General features: G+C 45.0%; 1 protein-coding gene across 1 annotated transcript in view; it reads left to right on the forward strand.

Annotated features, from left to right (window-relative positions):
* The window catches only part of EFCAB6 (EF-hand calcium binding domain 6), a 958,412-nt gene that overhangs the window by 232,162 nt on the left and 702,329 nt on the right, over window positions 1–23,921 (forward strand). The window contains exon 9 of the mRNA XM_029597490.1: window positions 4,005–4,176. Coding sequence (XP_029453350.1) covers window positions 4,005–4,176 — 172 coding nt within the window. The remainder of the gene's footprint in view (window positions 1–4,004; window positions 4,177–23,921) is intronic.

The following is a 23,921-nucleotide window of genomic DNA, read 5'->3' on the forward strand; positions in this document are numbered from 1 at the left end:
CCTCCCCCTTTTCTGTCCTCTCTGTCCTTCCTTAATAAGTTATATCCCGGTATGGCTGTATCCCAATCATGTGAATCTGTGAACCACATCTCCATGACAGCAACAATGTCCAAGTCTGCCTCCAGTATTAGGGCTTGCAGATCTGGGATTTTATTGCCCAAACTACGAGCATTTGTGCTCATAGATTTCTAGCTATTCTGGTGCAGGTTACTGCTTTTCTTGGGCTGCCTTTGTGACTTATTTAGCTGACTTTTGTTATCTCCTTTGCCCTTTTTCATTGCATTTGTATTCGTATTTGGGGGGTGACATTTTAATGTCCTACTTTCACCCCCATCCTCTAGCTTAAATGCCTTATGAAATAGGATTTTAATTTATCTCTTAGGATCCTTTTTCCCTCCACAGACAGATGTAAGCCATCTTTGACAAAGAGCTTTTTTCTGTTCCATACACGGCCCCAGCCCCCAATATATCCAAACATTTTTCTTTACACCAGAATTTGAGCCATACATTGAAGTTATAAATATGGCTTAGTCTCTGCTTTCCCTTTCCATGAACAGGTAACACCTTCTGAAAAAGTAATGGTTGTCGCCATGTGACTAATCTGTTTCGCTAGAGACTGGAAATCTCTCTGTACTGCTTGGATGCTGTTACTAGCAAGGTCGTTGGTTCCCAGATGGATGAATAAATCAGCTTTAGAGTCTTTGCTTTCTTCTTGGGATCGTTTTGACTATCTGAATAGCATTTCTGCTGGCCGATGATCCTGGAAGGCATTTTACTGTCATGTTTCCCTCTAGAAGAGTTCCCAAATTAGTGCCTCTGATGACAGTCACCTAGCACAATGAGCTTTTTTCTTTGGTTATTGATAGTATTTTGGAATTTCTGTATGCATTGGGTTTCTTCTTTCTTTTCAGATACCACATCAATCTCTTTCACCAGTGCTTTATACTTATGTGATACAGATAAGGCATTTTGTACTTGTGTCACTTGAGAGAGTGTGTGTTTCCGCATCACCAATCTTACTCTACCAGAGCCCACCATAATCCTGTTGATTTTTGGGTTCCTTGTCGCTGTGGGGGTGGGGGAGACATGTGGCCTGCACAATTGTGTAGAATGGGTGTCTGTGGGTCACAGGACTTATCCTACCTGAGCCCACTGTAAACCTCTTTTTCCTTGAGTTTTGGGTTTTTTTGCGGTAATGAGGAATTAATTTTGGAATACTGTGAAGTGGGTGAAACATTCTTTATTGCAGCTAATTCTGCTTTAGCCAGCTCCTTTTTGATGGAAGAGAGTTCTGAACAAATGTCAATTTCACGCTGGTTCATAACAGCTGTAAAGAAATCTAGATAACAACAATTTGGCTTTTACTTTTTGAGAGCATTTTTCCCCATGCCCCCCAGCCCAGGCATGAAGAGCAGGAGCACATCCCTTTCCTTAATAGTACACATGTATTTTGGCGGTGCACGTAAAGCCCCGGGACGCATGAAGTCCCGGGCTTTCGAAAAGGGGCGGAGGGGAGTGTCCCGGGGGCGTTCCCCAAAACGACGTGGCGTTTCGGGGGTGTGCCGCGGCGTTTCGGGGGCGGGCCCGGGGGCGTGGTCGAGGCCTCCGGACCAGCCCCCGGGACCGGAGGACAGAGCGGGACTGCCAGCGAGCGCGCGCAAAGTTACGCCTGCTTTCAGCAGGCGTAACTTACCGACAAAGGTGGGGGGGGGGCGAAGGAAAGTTCCCTCCGAGGAGCCGCTCCGAAATCGGAGCGGCCTCTGAGGGGAACAGGGCAGCGCGCGCTGGGCTCGGCGCGCAGCAGGGTTGCACAAATGTGCACCCCCTTGCGTGCGCCGACCCCAGATTTTATAAGATACGTGCGGCTACTCACGTATCTTATAAAATCCAGCGTACTTTTGTTCGCGCCTGGTGCGCAAACAAAAGTACGTGAACGCCAAGTATTTAAAATCTACCCCTAAGTAAACTTGATTAATAGCCGTTAATGGACTTCTCCTCCAAGAACTTATCCAAACCTTTTTTGAACCCAGCTACACTAACTGCACAAACCACATCCTTGGCATCAAATTCTAGAGCTTTATTGTGCGATTAGTCTTAGAGGATGCTGCCATTTTGCGATCCAAGAGATGACGCTTCTCCCGTGTTGTGCGTGCTGGTTGCCATTCATAACACGTTGCTTTTTTATACAAGAGTCCATTCACTGCTGTACCACTTTTTTTATCCTCACCGGCACAAAGAGAGGGGGAAACCAGAGTCCAAATCAAGAAATGAGGGGGGGGGGGGGGGTGTCCCACGGAGCTTCAGTCCTCAGCTTCTACTCTGGCTTCCACCATAACCGGAAGTCCTATGTTGAGGGATTTTAACTTGGGGGGTAACATTTTATTATGTATGTGAGTGCATGGGTATGAGTGATGGATGAATGGTAATGGGTGATTAAAATTTAGAGAGAGTCAGGATTGTGGACCATAGGAATACATAGGTGTATAAGAGAGTATCTTATAGAGAATGTAATTGGAGGTATGTACTTTGTAGTATCTTGATTGGTTTAGTTTTTTAAAATATAGGGGTAATTTCAAAGGGGTATGTGTGTAAGATACGCGTGTACCCCCCGAATACCTACCCCAAAACCCCCTGTGCGTGCCGAGCCTATTTTGCATAGGCTCGGCGGCGCGCACAAGCCCCGGGACGCGCGTAAGTCCCGGGGCTTGCATGGAGGGGCGTGTCGGGGCGTGCCAGGAGTGGCGCGCCGTTTCGGGGACGTGTCGTGAGTGACGCGGTGTTTCGGGGGCAGCGCTGTGGGCGTGGTTTCGGCCCGGGGGCGTTCCGGGGGCGTGGCCGCGGCCTCGGGACAGGAACATGGAGCGCGGCAGCCAGCCCGGTGCGCACAAAGTTACGCCTGCTGGAAGCAGGCGTAACTTTGCCGACAAAGGTAGGGGGGGGGTAGATAGGGCCGGAGGGGTGGGTTAGGTAGGAGAAGGGAAGGGAAGGTGCGGGGGGGTGGAAGGAAAGTTCCCTCCGAGGCCGCTCCGATTTCGGAGGGAACGGAGGCAGGCTGCGCGGCTCAGTGCGCGCATGCTGCCGATTTTGGGCAGCCTTGCGCGCGCCAACCCCGGATTTTAATGGACACGCGCAGCTACGCGCGTATCTATTACAATCCCGTGTACTCTTGTTCGCACCTGGTGCGCGAATAAAAGTACGCGTATGCGCAGATTTATAAAATCTGCCCCATAGCATTTTGTATAAAACTTGTTTGAGCAATAAAAATTATTTAAAGATGTATTATGAAATTTTATTTACCTCTGTTTTTTGGTATATATGTTAATTATACATTCAGTGGGTTAGTTGCATTTTCCGTTTCTTTACCTGATTTGGTTATTTAAAAAAATGCCATCGTAGAAGCTCAAATTAAATGTACACCACATATAAGGAGGGTAATGTTTTCAAATAGCTTGCATAGGCTAAGTCTGCAGATTTTTTTTACTTGCAGGGCTTGAATAAGTCCACTTTGAAAATTGTGTATGTGCTTGGAACCAGTGCCGACATAAATGCACAAAGTTACACCTACTCAGTAGCAGGTGTAGCTTTGTGCATGTATAGTTATATGTATACTATTTAAAATCAAAAGTATGTTTTGAAATCTTGTCCCCACCTCAATTCTATCTCTGATTTTACAAAACCATAGTAACTGTTGACAGGTTTTTTTGACCAATGATTGAAAACAGTAGGCTTTAAAAATTAAGTTGTTGCCTATCTTTCAAAGTTTTTTTCCTTTCTGTATTTAAAGCTGAGTTTGTCAGAGAACTTGTCTTAGATTTATTAAGATATTCACAGTGATATTTTCTTTTTAGTATATGTGTGTTATTATAGTGTTTCAAGTGTATAAATGGCAACATTGGCATTCATCTTCTGTTAGGTTGGAATTTAGTTTCAGGTTGTTTTGATATAGTTTAAGGGTTGAAAAAATTAAGAATAAATAGAAAGTTTATTTTTCTGAACCATTCTAGGATTGGAGATATCGAGAACCAAGCGCATAAAGTGACCAAAAAGATGACAGTTGATGAGGTTATTGGAAAGTTGAAGGATTGTTTTATACAACAGGAAATGACTATTCAAAAAAGCTTTCTTGTTTGCAACAAGCAACCTAATGGAAAAATTAGCAAAAATGATTTCAGGAAGGTAGGTAATCCTTCAGTTGTTCCTTTTGAATAAATATTGACTTATAGTGGAAAATTTGTGCTTGGAGAGGTGACTAAGTGATCAATAGGAGATTAAAATGCTTGGAGCTGAAATAATCACAAACCCATTTATTAAAGAAAAGGTACTTAAAATAAACAAGAGTAGATAAGGCATTGGGACCTGATGGAGTACTCCCAATAATATTGAAAAATCTCAAGCAAATAGCAACTACATATCTCGAAGCTCTCTTCAGCCTATCTTTAGAAAAGGAATATTCCCAAGGACTGAAAGAGCAGACCTATGAGTCTAACCTCAGAAGCATGCTAAGGTATAGAATACCTTAAAAAGGAATATTGGAGCACATTTAAACAAGTAGATAACCCTAGTCAACATAGTTTCAATAGGGATAGTTCTTGACAAACAAATTTTAGGTGTCAAAAGTTGTTAGGAATGGGCCATGGATTATGGCCTAAACTTCAGTAAAGCTTTTCACACTGCTCCTCTCAGAAGAATATATGAGATTAGGGCAGAAAGTTAACCAGAATGAGGAGTTTGATAAGCAACAGAACTCAGAAAGAAGTAACCCATGGTATTCACTTTGATGAAGATAGAGTTACCAGTGAGGTACCTCAAAGCTCGATTCTTTTGAAAAGCTTTATTAGTGATTTTGAAGACACAATTGAGAGAAAATGTATCTACAAGGACAAACAGGTTGTAGTAGTCCTCACAAATAGGTGATGTAATCCGATTGAGCCAGCAAGAGGATATTACTACAAAGCTTCTAGTCAACTTTTGACATTTTTAATTTAGCATCTGCATGCTGTCCCACATCATGAATGTCATGCTAGACCCCTTTAGTTCTCATTTTTCTGTGGATCTTAATGGTTGCATTTTTTTTTTAAAAACTCACTGTTAGAAATTTTACTTTCCACATATTTTCATTGTGGGATTTCTTGGGTCTTCTTCCCTCACCCTCATTAGGTTCAGTAGGTAGATGTTCCTTGATTGAGTTAGTTTTCTTTTTTTGAACATCTTCCATGTGCATTGGTATCAGTGCATTGAGTGGTATCAGTTGAGTTTTTGTAAAATTGAGTCATTTGATTTTGCTTCCTTAATTTTTTGGCTGATGCCTGAGAAAGAGAAAAGGACCAGCAGCTTCAACAAGTGCTCCTTGGTGCAGATTTATCTTGTCTATCACAGATCTCCATAATAGATGGGTCTATACCTGGGAGACAACCTCCACATCGAGGAGTGTTCCATATGCAGGAAGTAAGTCCTAGAATACGTCATTCCCATGTGGAGCTCATGGAGAAGCTCTTTGGGAAAAATAGGTTCGGCCCATTGACATCAGCATTGAAGGAAGCTGGTGATACATTGCTTCAGTTTTCAGGAAGCATTGGCCTTCCTTAACATTGAGCACCCATAAAAGCCAAGGAAATGAACCATCATCTTGCATTCGTAATCCGATGAAAGCAAAGGATTCCACTTCAACGGTACAAACAATAAGAAGTACTGATGCCGGGAACTGGGAGAAGGCTAAGAAGAATCGGCAATGGTCCCCATCAGCATGTGATGCAGAAACAGGGAGATTCTTGCGGCAGCCCTAAATCCCCTGAAACCTTTCCATAGAGAGAGATGCTCATCTTATGTTCTTATCCTCATATCCAACTCAGGAATTGCAAAAATCCAAGGGCTTAGATGCTATCTCCAGTTTTCCACAAAGGACCAAGGAAGATGTGACTACTCCTCCTGCTTCCCAGGCTATATTGTTATCGACAATTTTTGAGGAGGCATTACAGCAGAGGATACAGGCAGAGCTGCAAGCACCAGTGCTTTGACATCATCAGTAACTTTGCAAACAGAGGTCCAGCTGCTCATAGCATCTGGTTGAAAGGCTCTTAAGCTGGTTCCTAAAGAGGCATTGAGAACTACCACACTGGTGTCAATTTCCAGTGCATTTTTTTGGGGAGGGGGATAAGCTTTCCCAGGACGTAGAAGTTCATTGGGGTCTAGATGCCAATAGATAATGGATATTAGGGATGTGAATCGTTTTTTGACGATTTAAAAAAAATCATCTGATATTTTTTCGGTACAGTGCGCGATACAATAGAAATTTTTACGATTTATCGTGAAAAATCGTTACTCCCGTTAGTGTCCACTTACGGGAGTTATTTGAGGGGAGGGCGGGAAAACTGGCACACCAAAACAACCCCTAAACCTACCCCGACCCTATAAAACTAATCCCTTACCTTCCCCCCCCCCCAAACATTTTACGAGTACCTGGTGGTCCAGTGGGGGCGCGGGGACCGATCTCCTGCTCTCGGGCCATCGGCGCCATTTTGGCTGCCACTCAAAAAAGGCGCCGATGGCCCGATTAAAAAAAAAAACCACCGACCCTTTAAAGATGACCCCTTAGTTTCTCCCACCCTCCCGATCCCCCCAAAAACATTTTTAAATTACCTGGTGCTCTAGTGGTGGTCCCGGGAGCGATCTCCCGTTCTCGGGCCGTCGGCTGCCAATCATAAAGATGGCGCCGATGGCCTTTCCCGTGTCCGATTTAATGATTTTTGACGATAAATTGGGGGAATTTGCATTGTATTGCGCACTCTAATGATTGTTGACGATTTAAAAAATATCGACGATTTTTTTAAATCGTCAAAAAACGATTCACATCCCTACTTTTTATATCAGTAAACTCCTTGGTGTTTACTGATCTTATCCAAATAAATTAGCCAGATAAACTTATCCGAATATAAGCTTATATCGAATATTCAGCCTTTGGCTGATTTATTTATTCAGTTTATGAATCACCTCTTTCCAGAGGGTGATGCACAATGAAACAAATACTAAAAATCATGACAAACATGTATTGTATTTATGTAAATGTATTTAGTAAAATACATACATAAATATACCCAGTTTTCTGAAAGTTAACTGACTAACTTTGCATCATCCGGGAAACCCCCAGACTGCCCTGACTTATCCAGCTAAATAATTGTCCAAGTAATTACTTAGCTGGATAAGTCAGCGCAGTGAACTCAGAGGCATTTTTAAAACCCATGGTTTTATTTATTTATTTATTTATTAAAGGCTTTTATATACCGACTTTCTTGATACAAATCAAATCAACTCGGTTTACAATGAACTAAGCAAAAAATATAATTAACCAATCAACAAGAGGTACGGAGCATACAGTTACATTATAACAAGGAAGCCTTAACTTGGAATAAGAAAATAAAGAAGGGGTGAACGGAAAGTAAATAATTAAATTAAAATAAATACTATATACAGAAGAGGGGGCAAGGAGCCAACCTCTTTAATAGATACTATGTATGAGAAAATTGAAACTAAGCCCAGAACTTAGCCATACAAGTCTTTTAAATATGAACCTCATTTCTTGCAATTGTGACTGCACATCTTTGCAAACTGGGGTGCATGTATATCCCTACTTGGTTGATTGGCTAATCAAGAGCACATCTCAAGGAGGTATCATAGAAACAATGAGAAAAACCATCTGGGTGCTGGAGTTGCTAGGGTTCATCATAAATTATCTGAAATGCCATTCGAATTCATCTTCTCAAATGGAATTTATAAGAGCTCTGCTTCATATGACTCAGACAAAACACTTTCTTCTGCAGGAAAGGATCATCACAGTGATGACCACATGTGATGTGGTCCTGAGGTTTGATGCTGGTCTCTGTCTTCGGGAAGTGCACCTAATGGGTTCTGCATCCCTCTTTGTGACCCCAAATAATAGTTTATTTGTCAGAGACAAGTCTGCAAGTGTTCTCCTAAGTGGGGTCTTGAACCCCCTTTCCACCTGGTCTCCACAGTCAGCCCCTTATCTTTAGAGCCACCAGAAGCCTGAGGCTTAACACAGTCTTACCACCTGGTTGTCTCACCAGGTAGTGCATTTATAAGTCTTTTAGTCTTGGTCCACAATTTCAGCAAATCAGAAGAGAAAAAGGGGAGAACAAAATCCCAAAGGAAAATAAGTGTCAGCAAACCTTGCTCTTTTCTTTAGAGGGTCGAGATTCCTGGTCCAGCCAGGCTTTACTGCTTTACAAGCTCTTGCCACAGGGAGACCTTGTCGCCTTCACCTGCCAAGGGAGACTGAAGTATGTTGCCCGAGGATCCCTTTGTATAGGCCCTAGGCCCCTCCCCTGAACTATCCTGATTGGCCTAGTCATCTGGTCTGCCCCCCCTTCCCACAGCTGCAACTGCTTTCTGAACTCTCTTGGTGGAAAAACAAAAGGCTGGTTCTCTTCACCCTCCCTCTTGAGTTTTCCCCCATTGATTTTATGGTTCTCAGTCTGGGGACATAAACTCCATCACATAACTCCCCACTTTGTTGAGGAACCTTTCGGTTCTCCATCGAGGTTCCAGCCCCCTCCCGAAACAGGAAATCGGCATTCCCAGGTTCTTTTCTGGTCCTATGCATAACTGTGAATTGATAGAACTGTGGGGCCAGGTACTATCTCATGAGGCGGGCAATCATATTTTTTCCCATAAACTTTTTCCTTTCAAACATCCACCAGCCTCTTCCTTTTCTGGACCTCTGCTCTGGGTCTTTTCCCAGACCTGCCCCATTTGGCTATACTGTTCCTTCTGCATTTGATCTAATACCTGGGTTCCCTTTACCTCAATGTTGGATTGTATGTGGACTTTCTCTGATGCCTGTCCCGTAGACAAATTTCAGTAAGGGTGGTCTGCCCACTGCCCTCCATTCACTTTGGGCTATTGTAAGTGCAGTATCTCTCACCTGCGGCTTGTCTCAGAGGCTTTTGCAAGTCTGCTTTCAATCCAGCAATCTCCTTCGCTGCTAGCAGAACCTCACTCTCTACTGGGGTTGCTTCTTCAGAAATCTCCTGTAGATTTTTCAGAAGCTGTTTTATCTTCTCTGCCCTTTCCCATTCGAGTTCTGCTGTCCAGTCAGACTGACACTCTTCCTTGTCAGACTCTTCCTCTGGATCTTCTGAGATCTGCAAACAATCCATATAGGCTTCTCCAGTCTGTCCCCCCTCTTGTTGGGTACCTCAGAAGTATCCCTGGCATAGGATTCTGGCTCTGACCTCTCTGGCTGGGCTCCAGTATTTGGGGCTTGTGTTTCAGGCTTCTTGGCGTCCACTTTTTGCTGCAGATCTGTAACCTGTTTCTGCAACTTTAGTGCCCATTGAAGGGCTGGGTCTTTTGCCATGGCTTCTTTATCCCTTCTCATCCTCATGGACTGTAGCTCTTCTTCTTTCTGAGCTAGCTGCCTGATGCTATCATCAACTGAGACTTCCAGTGCTCTCTTTTCCTCAGAATCTTGCAATTTTGGTCTTGCAGCCACTGGATTCTATCTTCCATCTCCTGTCGCTGGGTAACATGTTCCTCACTCTCCTGGTCTAATGCCAGCTTTAATCTTGCAGCTTCCTCCTCAGCAATTTCCCAGAGTCACTGTTGGGTGGCTAGGAGGTCTGAGAGTTCTTGGCATTTGGATTCCCATGTTTTCATCATTGATTTATTCTCCCTCCTCTATCAATCTCTCCAGTTCGCGATTTAATTCATCTTCTCCATCTCCACTTCCCTGTGCAACAACTTCTCTGCATCCAGAGCCTCCTGTAGCCCAGTAATCTAGATTTGCAGTTCCTGGGCCCATTTAAGGACACTGTGCTGTTGCATTGCCTCTTCATCTTTCCTAGCTTTTATCTCTTGCAATTCCTCTTCTCTCTGGACGAGTTGTGCAGTGTAGTCCTCAATCTGTGCTCTCATTAATTTTCTCTCTTCTAGCCCTTCAGAATTTTGCTGCTGCAGAAGTAGAACACTCTCTCCCATTTTCTGTATCTGAACAGCATGTGCCTCCATCTTTTGGTCCAAAATCTGTTTCCAATGTGCAGCTTCCTGTTCAGAAGTCTGCCGTAGTCTCTGCTGTGCATTTGCTAGGCATGAGAGCTCTTCCTATTTTGTTTCCCAGGTCTTCACAACCTCCTCATGGCTTCTCATCCATGCATCCGCCAGCTCTGACCACTTAGCCTCTGAGTCAGCAAGCCTCTGATGGGCCTCCTGCAACTCATTCCAGAGCTGTCCCATTTCTTCACCCACTATCTTCTGACTATAAAGGAAGTCTGCCAATAACAGATTTATCTGCTCTCGCTGTTCCATCTCAAGCTTCAGCATACCCAGAGCTGCTTCCAATTCAAGCTCTGCTTCTACCATCATTTGGATGGCCTCGGCTAGTTGTCTGACCAGGGTCTTCCCACCGGACTCCGGGTCCTCTTTACCTTTAGCAGTCATCTCTAGACCTTTTTCCTTTTTAACTTCTGCCTCCAGGGTTAAGGCTTTCTTTCCTTTTTCTTCTCTTACCCTTCACCCTAGATCTTTGCTTTTCCTTAGGTGGGTCCCCCTGTATCCTCAGTGCTGACCTAAACTCCATCTCCAGTGGACCCTCCCCCTTTTGACCATTACTTGGGGAGTCCCCTACTAAAATGCTGTCAGTGGTCCCAACCTTCTGTCTGGTCATAATAGTTCTTTGCCCCTCTAAAGTTAGGCCCCCTGTTGTAGTTAGAAAGTTTTCCTGGGAACCTCAATCCCATTGTTCCCCGTACTTGTCTCCCTATACTCAAACCAGGCTCTATTTCCCTTTCTGGCTCTGCTAATTGACAAGACCCTCTTAAGGACCTGGGATCACTAGAAAACAGATCATGCTGGGAAACAACTTCTCCCTGCTCTATCCCTTCCTGTTTATTGTGATTCCATCTTGGCTCCCGGGTTCCCTTGTCTTTACCAATACAGCAAGGAATGCCATCTGCAGCACCACTTTTGTTGTCACTAGCCTTTCTGAGTACCAGACAACCACCTGTATCCTCCCACTCACCTCCTATGGAGGATTTTCAGAGACTTGCTTTCCCTCTACCCACATTTTATACAGTGCCACCAATGGGTCTTTAGGACAAGCCTACACCATATGGCTTTCCTCTCCACAGATCCCACACCCTAGACACATCACTTCTTTTTTCCTCCCCCTGGAAGATGTGACTGGGACAGTGAAAGGAAAGCCTATACTTTCCTATACGGGCCTTATACCATTTCCCCTGTCTCAAGGAAGATTCTACTTTATGTGATTTTGACCCCACCGCCCTGGGTTCCTCGTTTGAACCTAGGGGTCTGAACTTCATAGCTGCTCCTCTTGGCCGTCTATATTCTTCCCCTTTTCCCGGTTCAGGAATTCCTACAGGCTTATTCAAAACCTTTTTAGTGTGTCCCTTGCTATCAGGGTTCACATCCACCTGCTGTAAACTATTCTGTACTACTGGCCCTGCGGTCATATCTTTGCACCCATCTCATGTGGCTAATAAACCCTTACCACGCTCATGTCCTTTGACCATAGGAGCCTTTCCCTCTTCGTGAGTTTCAAACATTTTCCCATGATGAAGACTAGAGTCCCATAAGAACTGGGACAGATGTAGGGCAGGCTGGACTGGAATTGGTACAGGACAGGCTGGACTGGAACTGGTGCAAGACTGGCTGGACTGGGACTGGTGCAAGATAGAGTGTGCTAGAGTCAGAAGCATGACAAGGGAAATAGACAAGAAGTGAACTGGGCTGGGCAAAGACCTGATAGGGACAAAGCAGGACAAGGGTTGGACAATACAAGGATAATACAAGACATGGACAGGAGAAAGCACAGAAGGCCTAAAGGCTTCCAGGCACCGGGCCCAGAGGCCACAAAGCAGAAGGACGGAGGTCATTAAGCAAGACAGAGGCCTTGAGACTGCAAGGTAAGCTAAGGTAGGAGACTTGGAGGCCACAAGGCAAGGTGTGCCAGAAGGCCTAGAGCGCACAAGGCAAGGTAAGGCCTGAAAGACTTCAAAGCAAGGCACAGGTAAAAGGTAAGACTGGCCAAGTCAAATAGCTGAGGTGGCTCAATGAAGAGGCCCTGAGGCATTGAGCTGGCTGGGTTAAGTAGGGCTGAGGCTTGGGCATAGTAAGATCAGTGAGGATGTAACTCGCAAGGTAGTAAGCAAAGCTTGCTGAGGACTCCTGGTGGAAAGAAGACTGTGCATAAGAACAGAAGAAATTGCCATGCTGGGTCAGACCAAGGGCCATCAAGCCCAGCATCCTGTTTCCAACAGAGGCCAAACCAGGCCACAGGACCCTGGCAAGTACCTAAACACCAAGAAGATCCCATGCTACTGATGCAGTTAATAGTAGTGGCTATTCCCTAAGTCAACTTGATTAATAGCAGTTAATGTACTTCTCCTCCAAGAACTTATGCAAACCTTTTTTGAACCCAGCTACACTAACTGCACTAACTACATCCTCTGGCAACAAATTCCAGAGCTTAATTGTGCGTTGAGTGAAAAAGAATTTTCACTGATTTGTCTTAAAAGTACTACTTGCTAACTTCATGGAATGCCTCCTAGTCCTTCTAATATCTGAAAGTGTAAATAATTGATGGTTCAAGAACTCTCATGATCTTAAAGACCTCTATCATATCCCCTCCCAGCCGTCTCTTTTCCAAGCTGAACAGCCCTATCCTCTTCAGCCTTTCCTCATAGGGGAGCTGTTCCATCCCCTTTATCATTTTGGGACGCCCTTCTCTGTACCTTCTCCATCACTACTATATCTTTTTTGAGATGCAGCAACCAGAATTGTACACAGTATTCAAGGTGCGGTCTCACCATGGAGCGATATAGAGGCATTATGACATTTTCCGTTTTATTAACCATTCTCTTCCTAATAATTCCTATCATTCTGTTTGCTTTTTTGACTGCTGCTGCACACTGGGCTGACGATTTCAAAGATTTATCCACTATGATGCGTAGATCTTTTTCCTGGGTGGTAGCTCCTAATATGAAACCTAACATCATGTAACTATAGCAAGGGTTATTTTTCCCTATATGCCACACCTTGCACTTGTCCACATTAAATTTCATCTGCCACTTGGATGCCCAATCTTCCAGTCTTGCAAGTTCCTACTGTAATGTATCACAATCTGCTTGTGATTTAACTACTCTGAATAATTTTGTATCATCTGCAAATTTGATAACCTCACTCGTCTTATTCCTTTCCATATCATTTATAAATATATTGAAAAGCCCTGGTCCAAGTTCAGATCCCTGAGGCACTCCAGTGTTTACCCTTTCCCACTGAGAAAATTGACCAATTAATCCTACTCTCTGTTTCCTGTCTTTTAACCAGTTTATAATCCACGAAAGGACATCACCTCCTATCCCATCACTTTTTAGTTTTCTTGGAAGCCTCTCATGAGGGACTTTGTGAAATGCCTTTTGAAAATCCAAATGCACTACATCTCCTGGTTCACCTTTATCCACATGTTTATCAACCCCTTCAAAAAAATAAAGCAGATTTGTTAGGCTAAATTTCCCTTAGGTAAACCCATGTTTACTGTGTTCCATTAAGCCATGTCTTTCTATATGCTCTATGATTTTGATCTGTAGTATAGTTTCCACTATTTTTCCCAGCACTGAAGTCAGGCTCACTGGTCTATAGTTTCCTGGATCACCTCTGGAGCCCTTTTAAAATATTGGGGTTATATTGGCCACCCTTCATTCTTCAATGGATGATTTTAATGATAGGTTACACATTTTAACTAATGGATCAGAAATTTCATTTTTGAGTTCCTTCAGTACCCTAGGATGCATACCATCCATTCCAGGTGATTTGCTACTCTTTACTTTGTCAGTCTGGCCTACTACATCTTCCAGGTTCACAGTGATTTGGTTCAGTTCATCTGACTCATCACCCTTGAAAACCGTCTCTGGAACTGGTATCTCCTCAACATCCTCATTAGTAAACACGGAAGCAAAGAAGTAATTTAGTCTTTCTGCAATGGCCTTATCTTCCCTAAGAGCCCCTTTAACCCCTCAATCATGTAATGGTCCAACTGACAGGTTTCTTGCTTTGGATATATTTTAAAAAGTTTTTATTATGAGTTTTTGCCTCTAAGGTCAATTTCATTTTAAATTCTCTCTTCGCCTGTCTTATCAATGTTTTACACTTAACTTGACAGTGCTTATGCTTTATCCTATTTTCTTCAGATGGATCCTTCTTCCAATTTTTGAAGGATTTTTTTTGGCTAAAATAGCCTCTTTCACCTCAACTTTTAACCATGCCGATAATCGTTTTGCCTTCCTTCCACCTTTCTTAATACGTGGAATACATCTGGACTGCACATCTAGAATTGTATTTTTAAACAATGTCCATGCCTGTTGAACACTTTTAACTTTGCAGCTGCACCTTTCAGGTTTTTTTTATAACTATTTTCCTCATTTTATTAAAGTTTCCCTTTTGAAAAGGTAGTGTTAGAGCTTTAGATTTATTTATTGTGCCCCTTCCAGTTATTAGTTTAAATTTGATTGTTATGATCACTATTGCCAAGTGGCCCCACCACCGTTGCCTCTTTCACCAAATCCTGTGTTCCACTAAGAATTAAATCTAAAATCGCTCTCTCTCTAATTGGTTCCTGAAGCAACTGCTCCATGAAGCAGTCATTTATTACATCCAGGAATTTTGTCTCTAGCAAGTCCTGATGTTACATTTACCCATTCAATATTGGGGTAATTGAAATCTCCCATTATTATTGCACTGCCAAATTGGTTAGCTTTCCTGATTTCTCTTAGCATTTCATCATCTGTCTGACCATTTTGTCCAGGTGGACAGTAGTATACTCCTATCACTATAATCTTACCCAACACACATGGGATTTCTACCCATATAGGGCCAGATTTTAGTACCTATTTTATAACATGCGTGCGCAGCTATGCGTATGTTATAAAATCTGGGGTCGGCGTGCTCAAGGGGGTGCACAATTGTGCACCTTGCGCACGCCGAGCCCTAGGGGTGCCCCGATGGCTTTCCCTGTTCCCTCCGAAATAGCATACAAGCATATGAGTGGCCTCGGAGGGAACTTTCCTTCTGCCCTCCCCCACCTTCCCCTACCTAACTCGCCCCCCAGCCCTACGTAAAACCGCCCCCATACCTTTGTTATGCAAGTTGCGCCTGCCTCTGGGCAGGCGTAAGTTGCACGCGCCAGCACTCGGCCATTCCCCCACCCTGCCCTGGACCGCCCATGCCCTGCCCCTTTTTTAAAGCTCCGGGACATACACGCGTCCCGAAGCTTGTGTGCATCGCCGGCCCTATGCAAAACAGGCTTTACGCCCGTAGGGCTTTTAAAATCTGCCCCATAGATTCTACTGAGCATTTAGTCTCTTATATGATCTTTATCCTGTTGGACTCCATACCCTCCCGGGCATAAAGTGTACGGGAAGACTGCACAGCAGGCAAAACTGTGACATGTGGCTAAATAGCAGTTAATGCCCTTTGAATAGTCACCTCTCCCATTCTAGGAACCGGGAAGCCATTTTCTTTGCATCTGCCTTGAATTTCAAGAAAATGGAATACAAGGGTCTTAGATTGTCTTTCTGGCAGGTGCCCATTCTGCCGACAGGGATGACAGCTAGTAAATCTTAGTAAAGAATTCTTATCAGTTGGCTTTTGAAAGACGAAAAAGAAAAATTGGTTGTTTACCAATTAAATAGTAATGTCCAAAAGAAATCAGTTAATCACTGGAAAAATATGAAAACTTTAAATTGGATCACTACCATTTAGCCAACAAAATATGCATCAAGTTCAGCTACATTGCCTGCCCACAAAATTATACATCATCACCTTAGTACAATCTGACTCTGAGAGGAGAATCAGGAAGCCAGCACTGTTTAAATGCACTGTCATATTTAGCTACTGTAGTAGTACCTTTTACCTGCTGATAAAAAGAATCCTCAAAATTAAAAAAAACCTTCTTTTTCAAAGCCACTGATGCTAGATCACACAAAAAATTGTCAGTGCATACTTGGATCTCATTAATCATTAAATCCAAAGTCTTAATAATTTCTAATAATAATCCCCTGGGGTATGTGAGTATATAGTGCCTTAGTGTCAGTTATCACTTTCATCATTCCAATATTGTAATGTTATCAACAGAGTCACAGATGTGCAAGGGAACTAATGATTCAAACAAAACTTTATAGATAAAGTTTATAGATATGAAGGCTCTAATAAGGAAACTTTGGCAGAAATAATAGGATTAATATGGGTTAACATATATATATATATCACCAGGATGCATATATATGTATATCACCAGGATAACAGGAAAATCTACCTGAAGTAAACAAAATTTCTCATATTTAATAAACTCCACACAATTTGTCTAATTTCAGCTTCAGTTCAAGAACAGAATCAGATGAAAGTTTAAAATAAAATGTTGAATCTGTAATTGTCTTGTAGTATTGTTCTTGTAATCTTCCCTATTCAAGACCACAGTTGCTCTACTTTTATTGGAAGGTTTAATTATGATATTTGAGATTTTTTTCCAATGACACTAATGTATGCTATTCTATCTTAGAAGAACTATATGAGTTTTTAGGATTATGTTTATTGAATTTATATATATTCATTGGACTAACTTCATTCCTGTCATCCATGTGATATGTAAATGATTAGATCATACCAATCCTTGGTCCAATCAGATGATGGTATGGTGCTGCTAAATCATTAGTGGAAGATAAGAAAAGCCCGTCTGTATTAATGTAACATAGTACCTAGGGTTTTTAGACTATTATTTTTGGAGATGTTGACTCTGGATGAAGCATCTGGTTGCACAACAATTTTATGTTAAGAATCAAGGCTTACAGATACCCCCAAGCCATGCAGGAATATGCAGAAACACCAGTGGTCTTGGGTCTGTACACCTTATGATGCTGTTTTTTCTATACCTTCTACATGAATTGGACTTTTAAATATTAATTAAAATATAAACATTGATGCTTTGAATGGTAAATGATTAATATATGTGCCAAACTACTGTATTCAAATAGCATACTAGCATATGTGCCTGCAGAAGGGTGTGAGTAAACAAACTATATTAAATTATATGATGACATTATACTGTAGTATACTCAACATTTATTAGAGGTCTCTTAGGTTGCATTTTGGATTTGGTTGACTTTGAATACATTAGTTGAATTATTCTGTATACATGTTTTTGCTGCAAGTAATTTTGAAGACTCTGTTACTGCTTTTAGTTGTGCTGCATTTGATTCAGGTTTAACTCGTAAGGAGGACAAAGAAGCAATTCAGTAATTTCTTCCCAAAGAATCAAGCAATCGTTTAATATACTTGGCCAGACAATTACTTCTTTGCTCAGTTAACCAGGCATCAAATAGCAATCAGCATCCATACAGAAAAACAGCCTTCTGTCTTTCGAAACATAATTTCAGTGTGCTTTCATGCAACTGTGCCCAGCTTCTGTTTTTTGGGGTTTTTTTGGCGGGGGGGGGGGGGGGGGGGGAGAGAATTCTCTTTACTGAACCACCAAGATGGTACAGCAATAATTGCCATGTACATCCAAGAAAGAAAAAGTCCCAAGAAAAACAACTCTTTTTAAAGGAGAGTCTGGTAGCAAATAAGCCAAATTAGTATTATATGATATAATAGAAGGCAAAAGAGTCAGAGGAAAACTGAAAGCAATATGGGGCAATTTTTAAATTAAATGTAAGGCTTGCAGTCCTCTTTATATGATTATAAGCACATTTTCAAAGAAGAATCCCATATGAGGCATCCTTTTGAAAACTGGACTGTCAGCACACAGCAGGTGCTCATTATGGACTTGATTTTCAAAAGCATTTACACGCTTAAAAATGGGTTTTATACATGTAAATACACTTTATCCATGTAAGTATACTTTTGAAAATTACTACAATATATGCCATTGAATTGTCCATAGGATTTACCTGCATAATTGCACTTTACGCAGATAAATGGCCTTTGAAGTTTGCTACAATAGTAGTTACATTTGCACGTGTAAATCATTTTGAAAATTACCCATCTGCAAATCTGTGCACCTGCAGTGTTCTGACAGTCCAGTTTTCAAAAGGATGCCTCATATGGGATTCTAATGTGTGCAGTTGTATACACAGAAAGTATGTGTGGGATGTACTTTCCATCCCCAGCATAACTCTATCCCTTCCCTGCCCCTTTTTTGATATGGGTAACTGCATGAGCACATTTACTCAATGGACCTGATTTACAAAGCATTTACACACATACAGAGCAATTTTAAAAGCATTGCTCACGCAAAAATGGCTGCATGTACACATACATATGTTGGCTGTGTGCGAGGAACACAAATTTTAAGAAGCCAGGAAGTACATGCGTAGAGAGGGAGAGAGAAAGAGAGAAAAAGTGAGAGAATCTGACACTATCTCCCACTGTAAGAGGGGCACTTTCAACTCAGGGTGGGTTTTGGGGAGGACGGTGTTACATTGGTCTGCCGAAGGTGTTGCAAAAGTCGGCCGTGAAGACCCGCATCCGCATTCTCCCACCTACCGTCGTGGCCGACCCTGCCTCCTCGGGTCCGGGAGCCTCACTACGGTCGGCGGCCGTGGTTGGCACGCTCCGCCGCGGCCTTCCTCTCCGGCACTCTCACAGTGCACAGGACAGCACACTGCCAGCGACTGTTCGTGCCTGCTTCCTGACCCCCGGCTTCTCAGGCGCACACGTCACCTGACCCCTTTTCAGGGGGCAGTGCGGGAGGGGCCAGGACTCCTCCTCCCAGCCCTGCAACTATTTACTCCTGGATAATCCTGGCTCCTGTTCCTGTGGGAATTCCTGTTGCCTCATTCCTGATTCCTGTCTTCCGTTTGCTCCATGTTCAAGACCCCTGCTTCACCTGACTTCGTCTTCGCCTGCCTGTTCCATGCCACGACCCTTGTCTGCCTGACTACGAGATACGCCGCCTGCCTGAGACCCCACATAAGTCCAGCCGGCCCCAGTTTCCAAGGGCTCAACCTGCGGGGAATGAGGGCTGGTAGTGGTAAAGTCCCAGAGGGATCTCAGATCACCACTAGCCTCACCTGCCATCGGGAGGGTACCTCTGGGGCTCCTCCCCATTGGCTCCCACTCCCACCTGTCCAAGGATCCACTCTCATAATAGCTAGCCAAGGCCATGGATCCGGCCGAGACTTCTGCCTTGCAGGCAATTCCGGGACTTACACAAAGAATTCTGGAACAGCAGAAGGTCTTGCAATCCTTAGCGGCTTCAATGAAGTACCTTAATGCCCGATTGGATTCAGTGGCCGCCACCTCAGCTCAGGTCTCTCCTTCTTCTGGCTCGATGGCGGTGGCTTCGGTTCCTTGCCCGGTAATCCCTCTACCAGCCCCACCTCGTTATGCGGGTGACCCACAGCACTGTCGTGGGTTCCTCAACCAGTGCAATATGCACTTCTGCTTACAGTCTGCACTTTTCCCCGACGATCTGACCAAGATGATATACATCCTGTCCCTGCTAGAAGGGAAGGCCCTGGCTTGGGCCTCACCATTATGGGAACGATCGGACCCACTGCTGCTGGACCTTTCGGGCTTCCTGGAACGCTTCCAAGCCATCTTCAAGACTCTCGGACAGCAGACTTAAGTTAGCACAGAGCTCCTTCACATCAGGCAGGGTGGCCGCTCTTTGATGGATTACTCTCTGGAGTTTCGCACGTTGTCTACAGAACTCCATTGGAAGGAACCATGCCTTCGTGCCATCTTTTTGGACAAACTCTCACCTAAAATCAAAGATGAACTGGCAGCCCGTGATCTTCCGGTTTCCGTGGATGCGTTGATTGACTTAGCCGGGATAATTGACCGCCGCCTTCGGGGAGAGATCCCTCGAGCTAGCAGGCTCTAGACGGGTTCTTCTCCACTGTCCTCTCCTGACGCTTCTTTGGAAGAGCCCATGCAGTTGGGTTGAGGTCCATTGTCACAAGAGGAATGCCAAAGACGGCGTCGGGCTGGCCTCTATCTCTACTGTGGGGCCTCTGGACACCTCCTGGCCCAATGTCCGGTGTGGCCGGTATACTCCAGGGCCTAGGCTTCACCAGAGGGGTGACCCTAGGCCTAACTGCACCTGTCCCTCCTCTTACCTTGTTGGTGACACTAGTCATTCAAGACTGCAACTTTTCTATCTTGGCATTGTTGGATTCAGGACGGGTGGGAACTTTCTCATGCAGGAGATTGTGAATCAGCTATCTATTCCCACTCAGCCTTGCCCTCCCTCTAGCTCTATCTTCGATCCACGGGGACCCCCTGCCAGGTCGGATCACTCACACGACTGTCCTTCTAGAATGCCATAATGAACCTGGTCATCTAGAACACATTATGTTCTACATTATCCAGAGGGCTATTCACCCTGTGGTCCTGGGTATCCCCTGGCTGCAGCAACATAATCCACAAATTAACTGGACTTCTCTCCGAATTGATCACTGGGGCTCCTCGTGTTATCCTAAATGCTTCCTTGCCTCCAGCGAGGTTTCTCCTGACTCAGGCCCCAAAGCGCTGGTGGGATTGCCTCTGCAATATGCTCAATACGTGGACATATTTTCCAAGAAGGCAGCCAGCACCTTGCCACCCCACCGACAATCAGACTGCGCCATCAATCTGATTCCAGGCTCCACTCCTCCTTGTGGCAGGGTATATCCGCTCTCAGTACCTGAGACCCAAGTCATGTCCGACTATATCCAGGAGAACCTCCAGAATGGTTTCATCCACCGTTCCAACTCGCCGGCCAGAGCCGGCTTCTTTTTTGTGGGGAAAATGACGGGTCTCTCCGTCCCTGTATTGATTACCGTGGCCTGAATGCGATTACAATCAAGGACTGCTACCCCTTGCCGCTGATAACTGAACTCTTTGATAGTCTACAGGGGGCTCAGGTCTTCTCAAAATTGGACCTGCAAGGTGCCTACAACCTCATCATAATCAAGGAAGGTAATGCATGGAAGATGGCGTTTAATAACAGGGATGGTCATTACGAATATCGGGTCATGCCGTTTGGCCTTTGTAATGCGCCAGCTGTCTTCCAGAACTTGATGAATGAAACCCTCCGTGATCTCCTATATGTCTGCATAGTCATATACCTAGACGACATCCTGATATATTCAAAGAACCTGCAAACTCATCATCGACACATCTGCCAAGTTCTACAGCTTTTGAGAGAGAATAATCTCTAAACAAAGCTGGAAAAATGTCTCTTTGAGAAAACCTCGCTGCCTTTTCTGGGCTATATAGTGTCCAATCAAGGATTCAAAATGGAGCTCGCCAAGCAGAAGAGTATTCTAAGTTGGCCTCGACCCATGGGTTTGCGCAGCCTTCAATGCTTCTTAGGCTTCGCTAACTACTATCGAAGTTTCATCAGAAGCTACTCGTGCCTGACTGCTCCACTGACCATTCTGACCCGCAAAGGAGCTCCCATGCAGGACTGGCCTGCTGAGGCCGAAGACACCGTTCAGGCATTAAAACTGGCCTTTCTACATCATTCCTGCCTCCGCCATCCAGATCCCCGGCTTCCCTTCGTTATAGAAGTAGACGCCTCCTCTGAAGGAGTCGGGGCAGTCCTAAGCCAACTTGATCTGGCTGGGTCGTTTCATCCTAATGCATTCTTCTCCAAGAAATTCACCCCAGCCCAATGGAACTACACCATTAGTGATCAAGAACTCCTGGCCATCAAAATGGTGTTTGAAGAATGGCGCCAGTGGCTCAAGGATGCCCAGCATCGTATAACGGTTTACACAGACCACAAGAATTTAGAGCATCTGCAACCAGCACAACGTCTCAATCCCCACCAGGCCCGCTGGGCCCTCTTCTTCATACGCTTCAATTTTGAGTTATGTTACTGCCCTGTCGCGATCCTTCTCGTCAGAAGTACCTGATACCATGAGACACATAATTGACCCTGCACGAGTGATTGTGGTGGCAACCCAAATAGTCCCAGCAGGGAAGACTGTGGTGCCATTCAGGCTCCGGAACTGGGTTTTGGCCTGGGGGCACAATTCCCCTTCTGCCAGACACCCCGGTTGGGAGAGAACGCTGGTTCGACTACAGCACTACTAATGATGGCCCGGTATGTGCTCGGACATTCACTCTTATGTGGCCTCCTGTCCAATCTGTGCCCAACAAAAACCACCTATGGATAAACTCTGGGGCCTGCTACAGCCTTAGCCACCGCCTAATGAACCCTTAACACACCTTTCAATGGACTTTCTGGTGGATCTACCGCCCTCTGGGGGAAACACCTTCATTTGGGTCACTGTTGATTGTTTTTCCAAGATGGCCCACTTTGTGGCTCTTCCCAGTCTTCCATCAGCTCCATGCCTGGCACAGCTCTTCACTCAACGTGCCTTCCAACTCCATGAACTACCACAGCACATTACCTTGGACTGAGGCCCTCAATTCACTGCCAAGTATTGGCAAAGCTTCTGTAAGAAGTTACACATCACCCTGTATCTTACCTCAGCCAATGGCCAAGCAGAGCGAATGAACCAGTCCCGCAAACAATTTCTGCTAATGTATATTAATATTCGCCAGGATGATTGGGCTTAATTACTTCCGTGGGCCGAATTCTTTCACAATTCCCATCCTTGCACTGTCACGGGGGCTTCCCCATTCCAAATAGTCTATGGCAAGCAGCCACTTCCTCCAGTCCCGCTGCCGCTGCCTATACCATCTCCTGCTGCCCAGATGACTGCCAAGGATCTGAAGAATCTGTGGTCCCAGATACGCAAAATGCTTCTAAAGACTAGTAGTTCGGCCAAGAAATTCGCGGATTGCCATCATCGTCCCTGTCCTCAGTACTGACCCGGCCAAAAAGTCTGGCTCAGCACCCGTTTTATCCGGCTATGGGTGCCATCTATGCGGGTCACAGCCCACTGCATTGGACCTTTTTCCATCCTCCGGCAACTAGGGTAGGTAACCTACCAGCTCCGCTTATTGTCTTCCATGAAGATCCATAATGCCTTCCACACCTCCCTGCTAAAGCCCTTGATTTTGATGTAGTCCTCCAGGAAGATACCCGAGATCCCCGTCAATCACTGCTGAAGAGGAGACCACTTATCAAGTACGAGAAGTTCTCAATGCCCGGAAGCAGGGGCATAAGTGGGAGTACCTGCTTGCTTGGGAAGGTTTTGGTCCAGAAGAGAACTCCTGGGATCCTTCTACCAAAATTGTCGATAAAAACTTAATCAAGCAGGTCCACTTGGATCACCTCAAGAAACCCAGACCCCCAGGGAGGGGGCTTGGAGGAGGGGTATTGTTGCGAGAGTCAGCTGCGGAGACCTTCAACTGGACTCTCCCACTTACCAGCGCGGCCGACCCTGACTCCTCGGGACCGGGAGCCTCGCTACGGCCGGCGGCCGCAGTTGGCACGCTCCGCCACAGCCTTCCGTTCCAGCACTCTCGCAGCGCATGGGACGGCACGCCGCCAGTGCCTGTTCAGGCATGCTTCCTGACCCCCGGCTCCTCAGGCTCGTGCACGCGTGTCACCTGAGCCCTTTTCAAGGGCCAGTGCAGGAGGAGCCAGGACTTCTCCTCCCAGCCCTGCAACTATTTAAGGCAAGGCTCCTGTTCCTGTGGGAATTCCTGTTGCCTTGTTCCTGATTCCTGTCTTCCATCTGCTCCGTGTTCAAGACCCCTGCTTCACCTGACTTCGTCTTCGCCTGCCTGTTCCATGCCACGACCCTTGCCTGCCTGATTGTGAGATACGCCACCTGCTTGAGATCCCACATAAGTCCAGCTGGCCCCGGTAGCCAAGAGCTTAACCTCCGGGGAATGCGGACTGGTAGTGGTGAAGTCCCAGAGGGGTCTCAGGTCACCACTAGCCTCGCCTGCTATCGGGAGGGTACCTCTGGGCCTCCTCCTCATTGGCTCCC

Source organism: Rhinatrema bivittatum, chromosome 4 (assembly GCF_901001135.1).
Source record: "Rhinatrema bivittatum chromosome 4, aRhiBiv1.1, whole genome shotgun sequence".
NCBI classification, from domain to species: Eukaryota; Metazoa; Chordata; class Amphibia; order Gymnophiona; family Rhinatrematidae; genus Rhinatrema; species Rhinatrema bivittatum.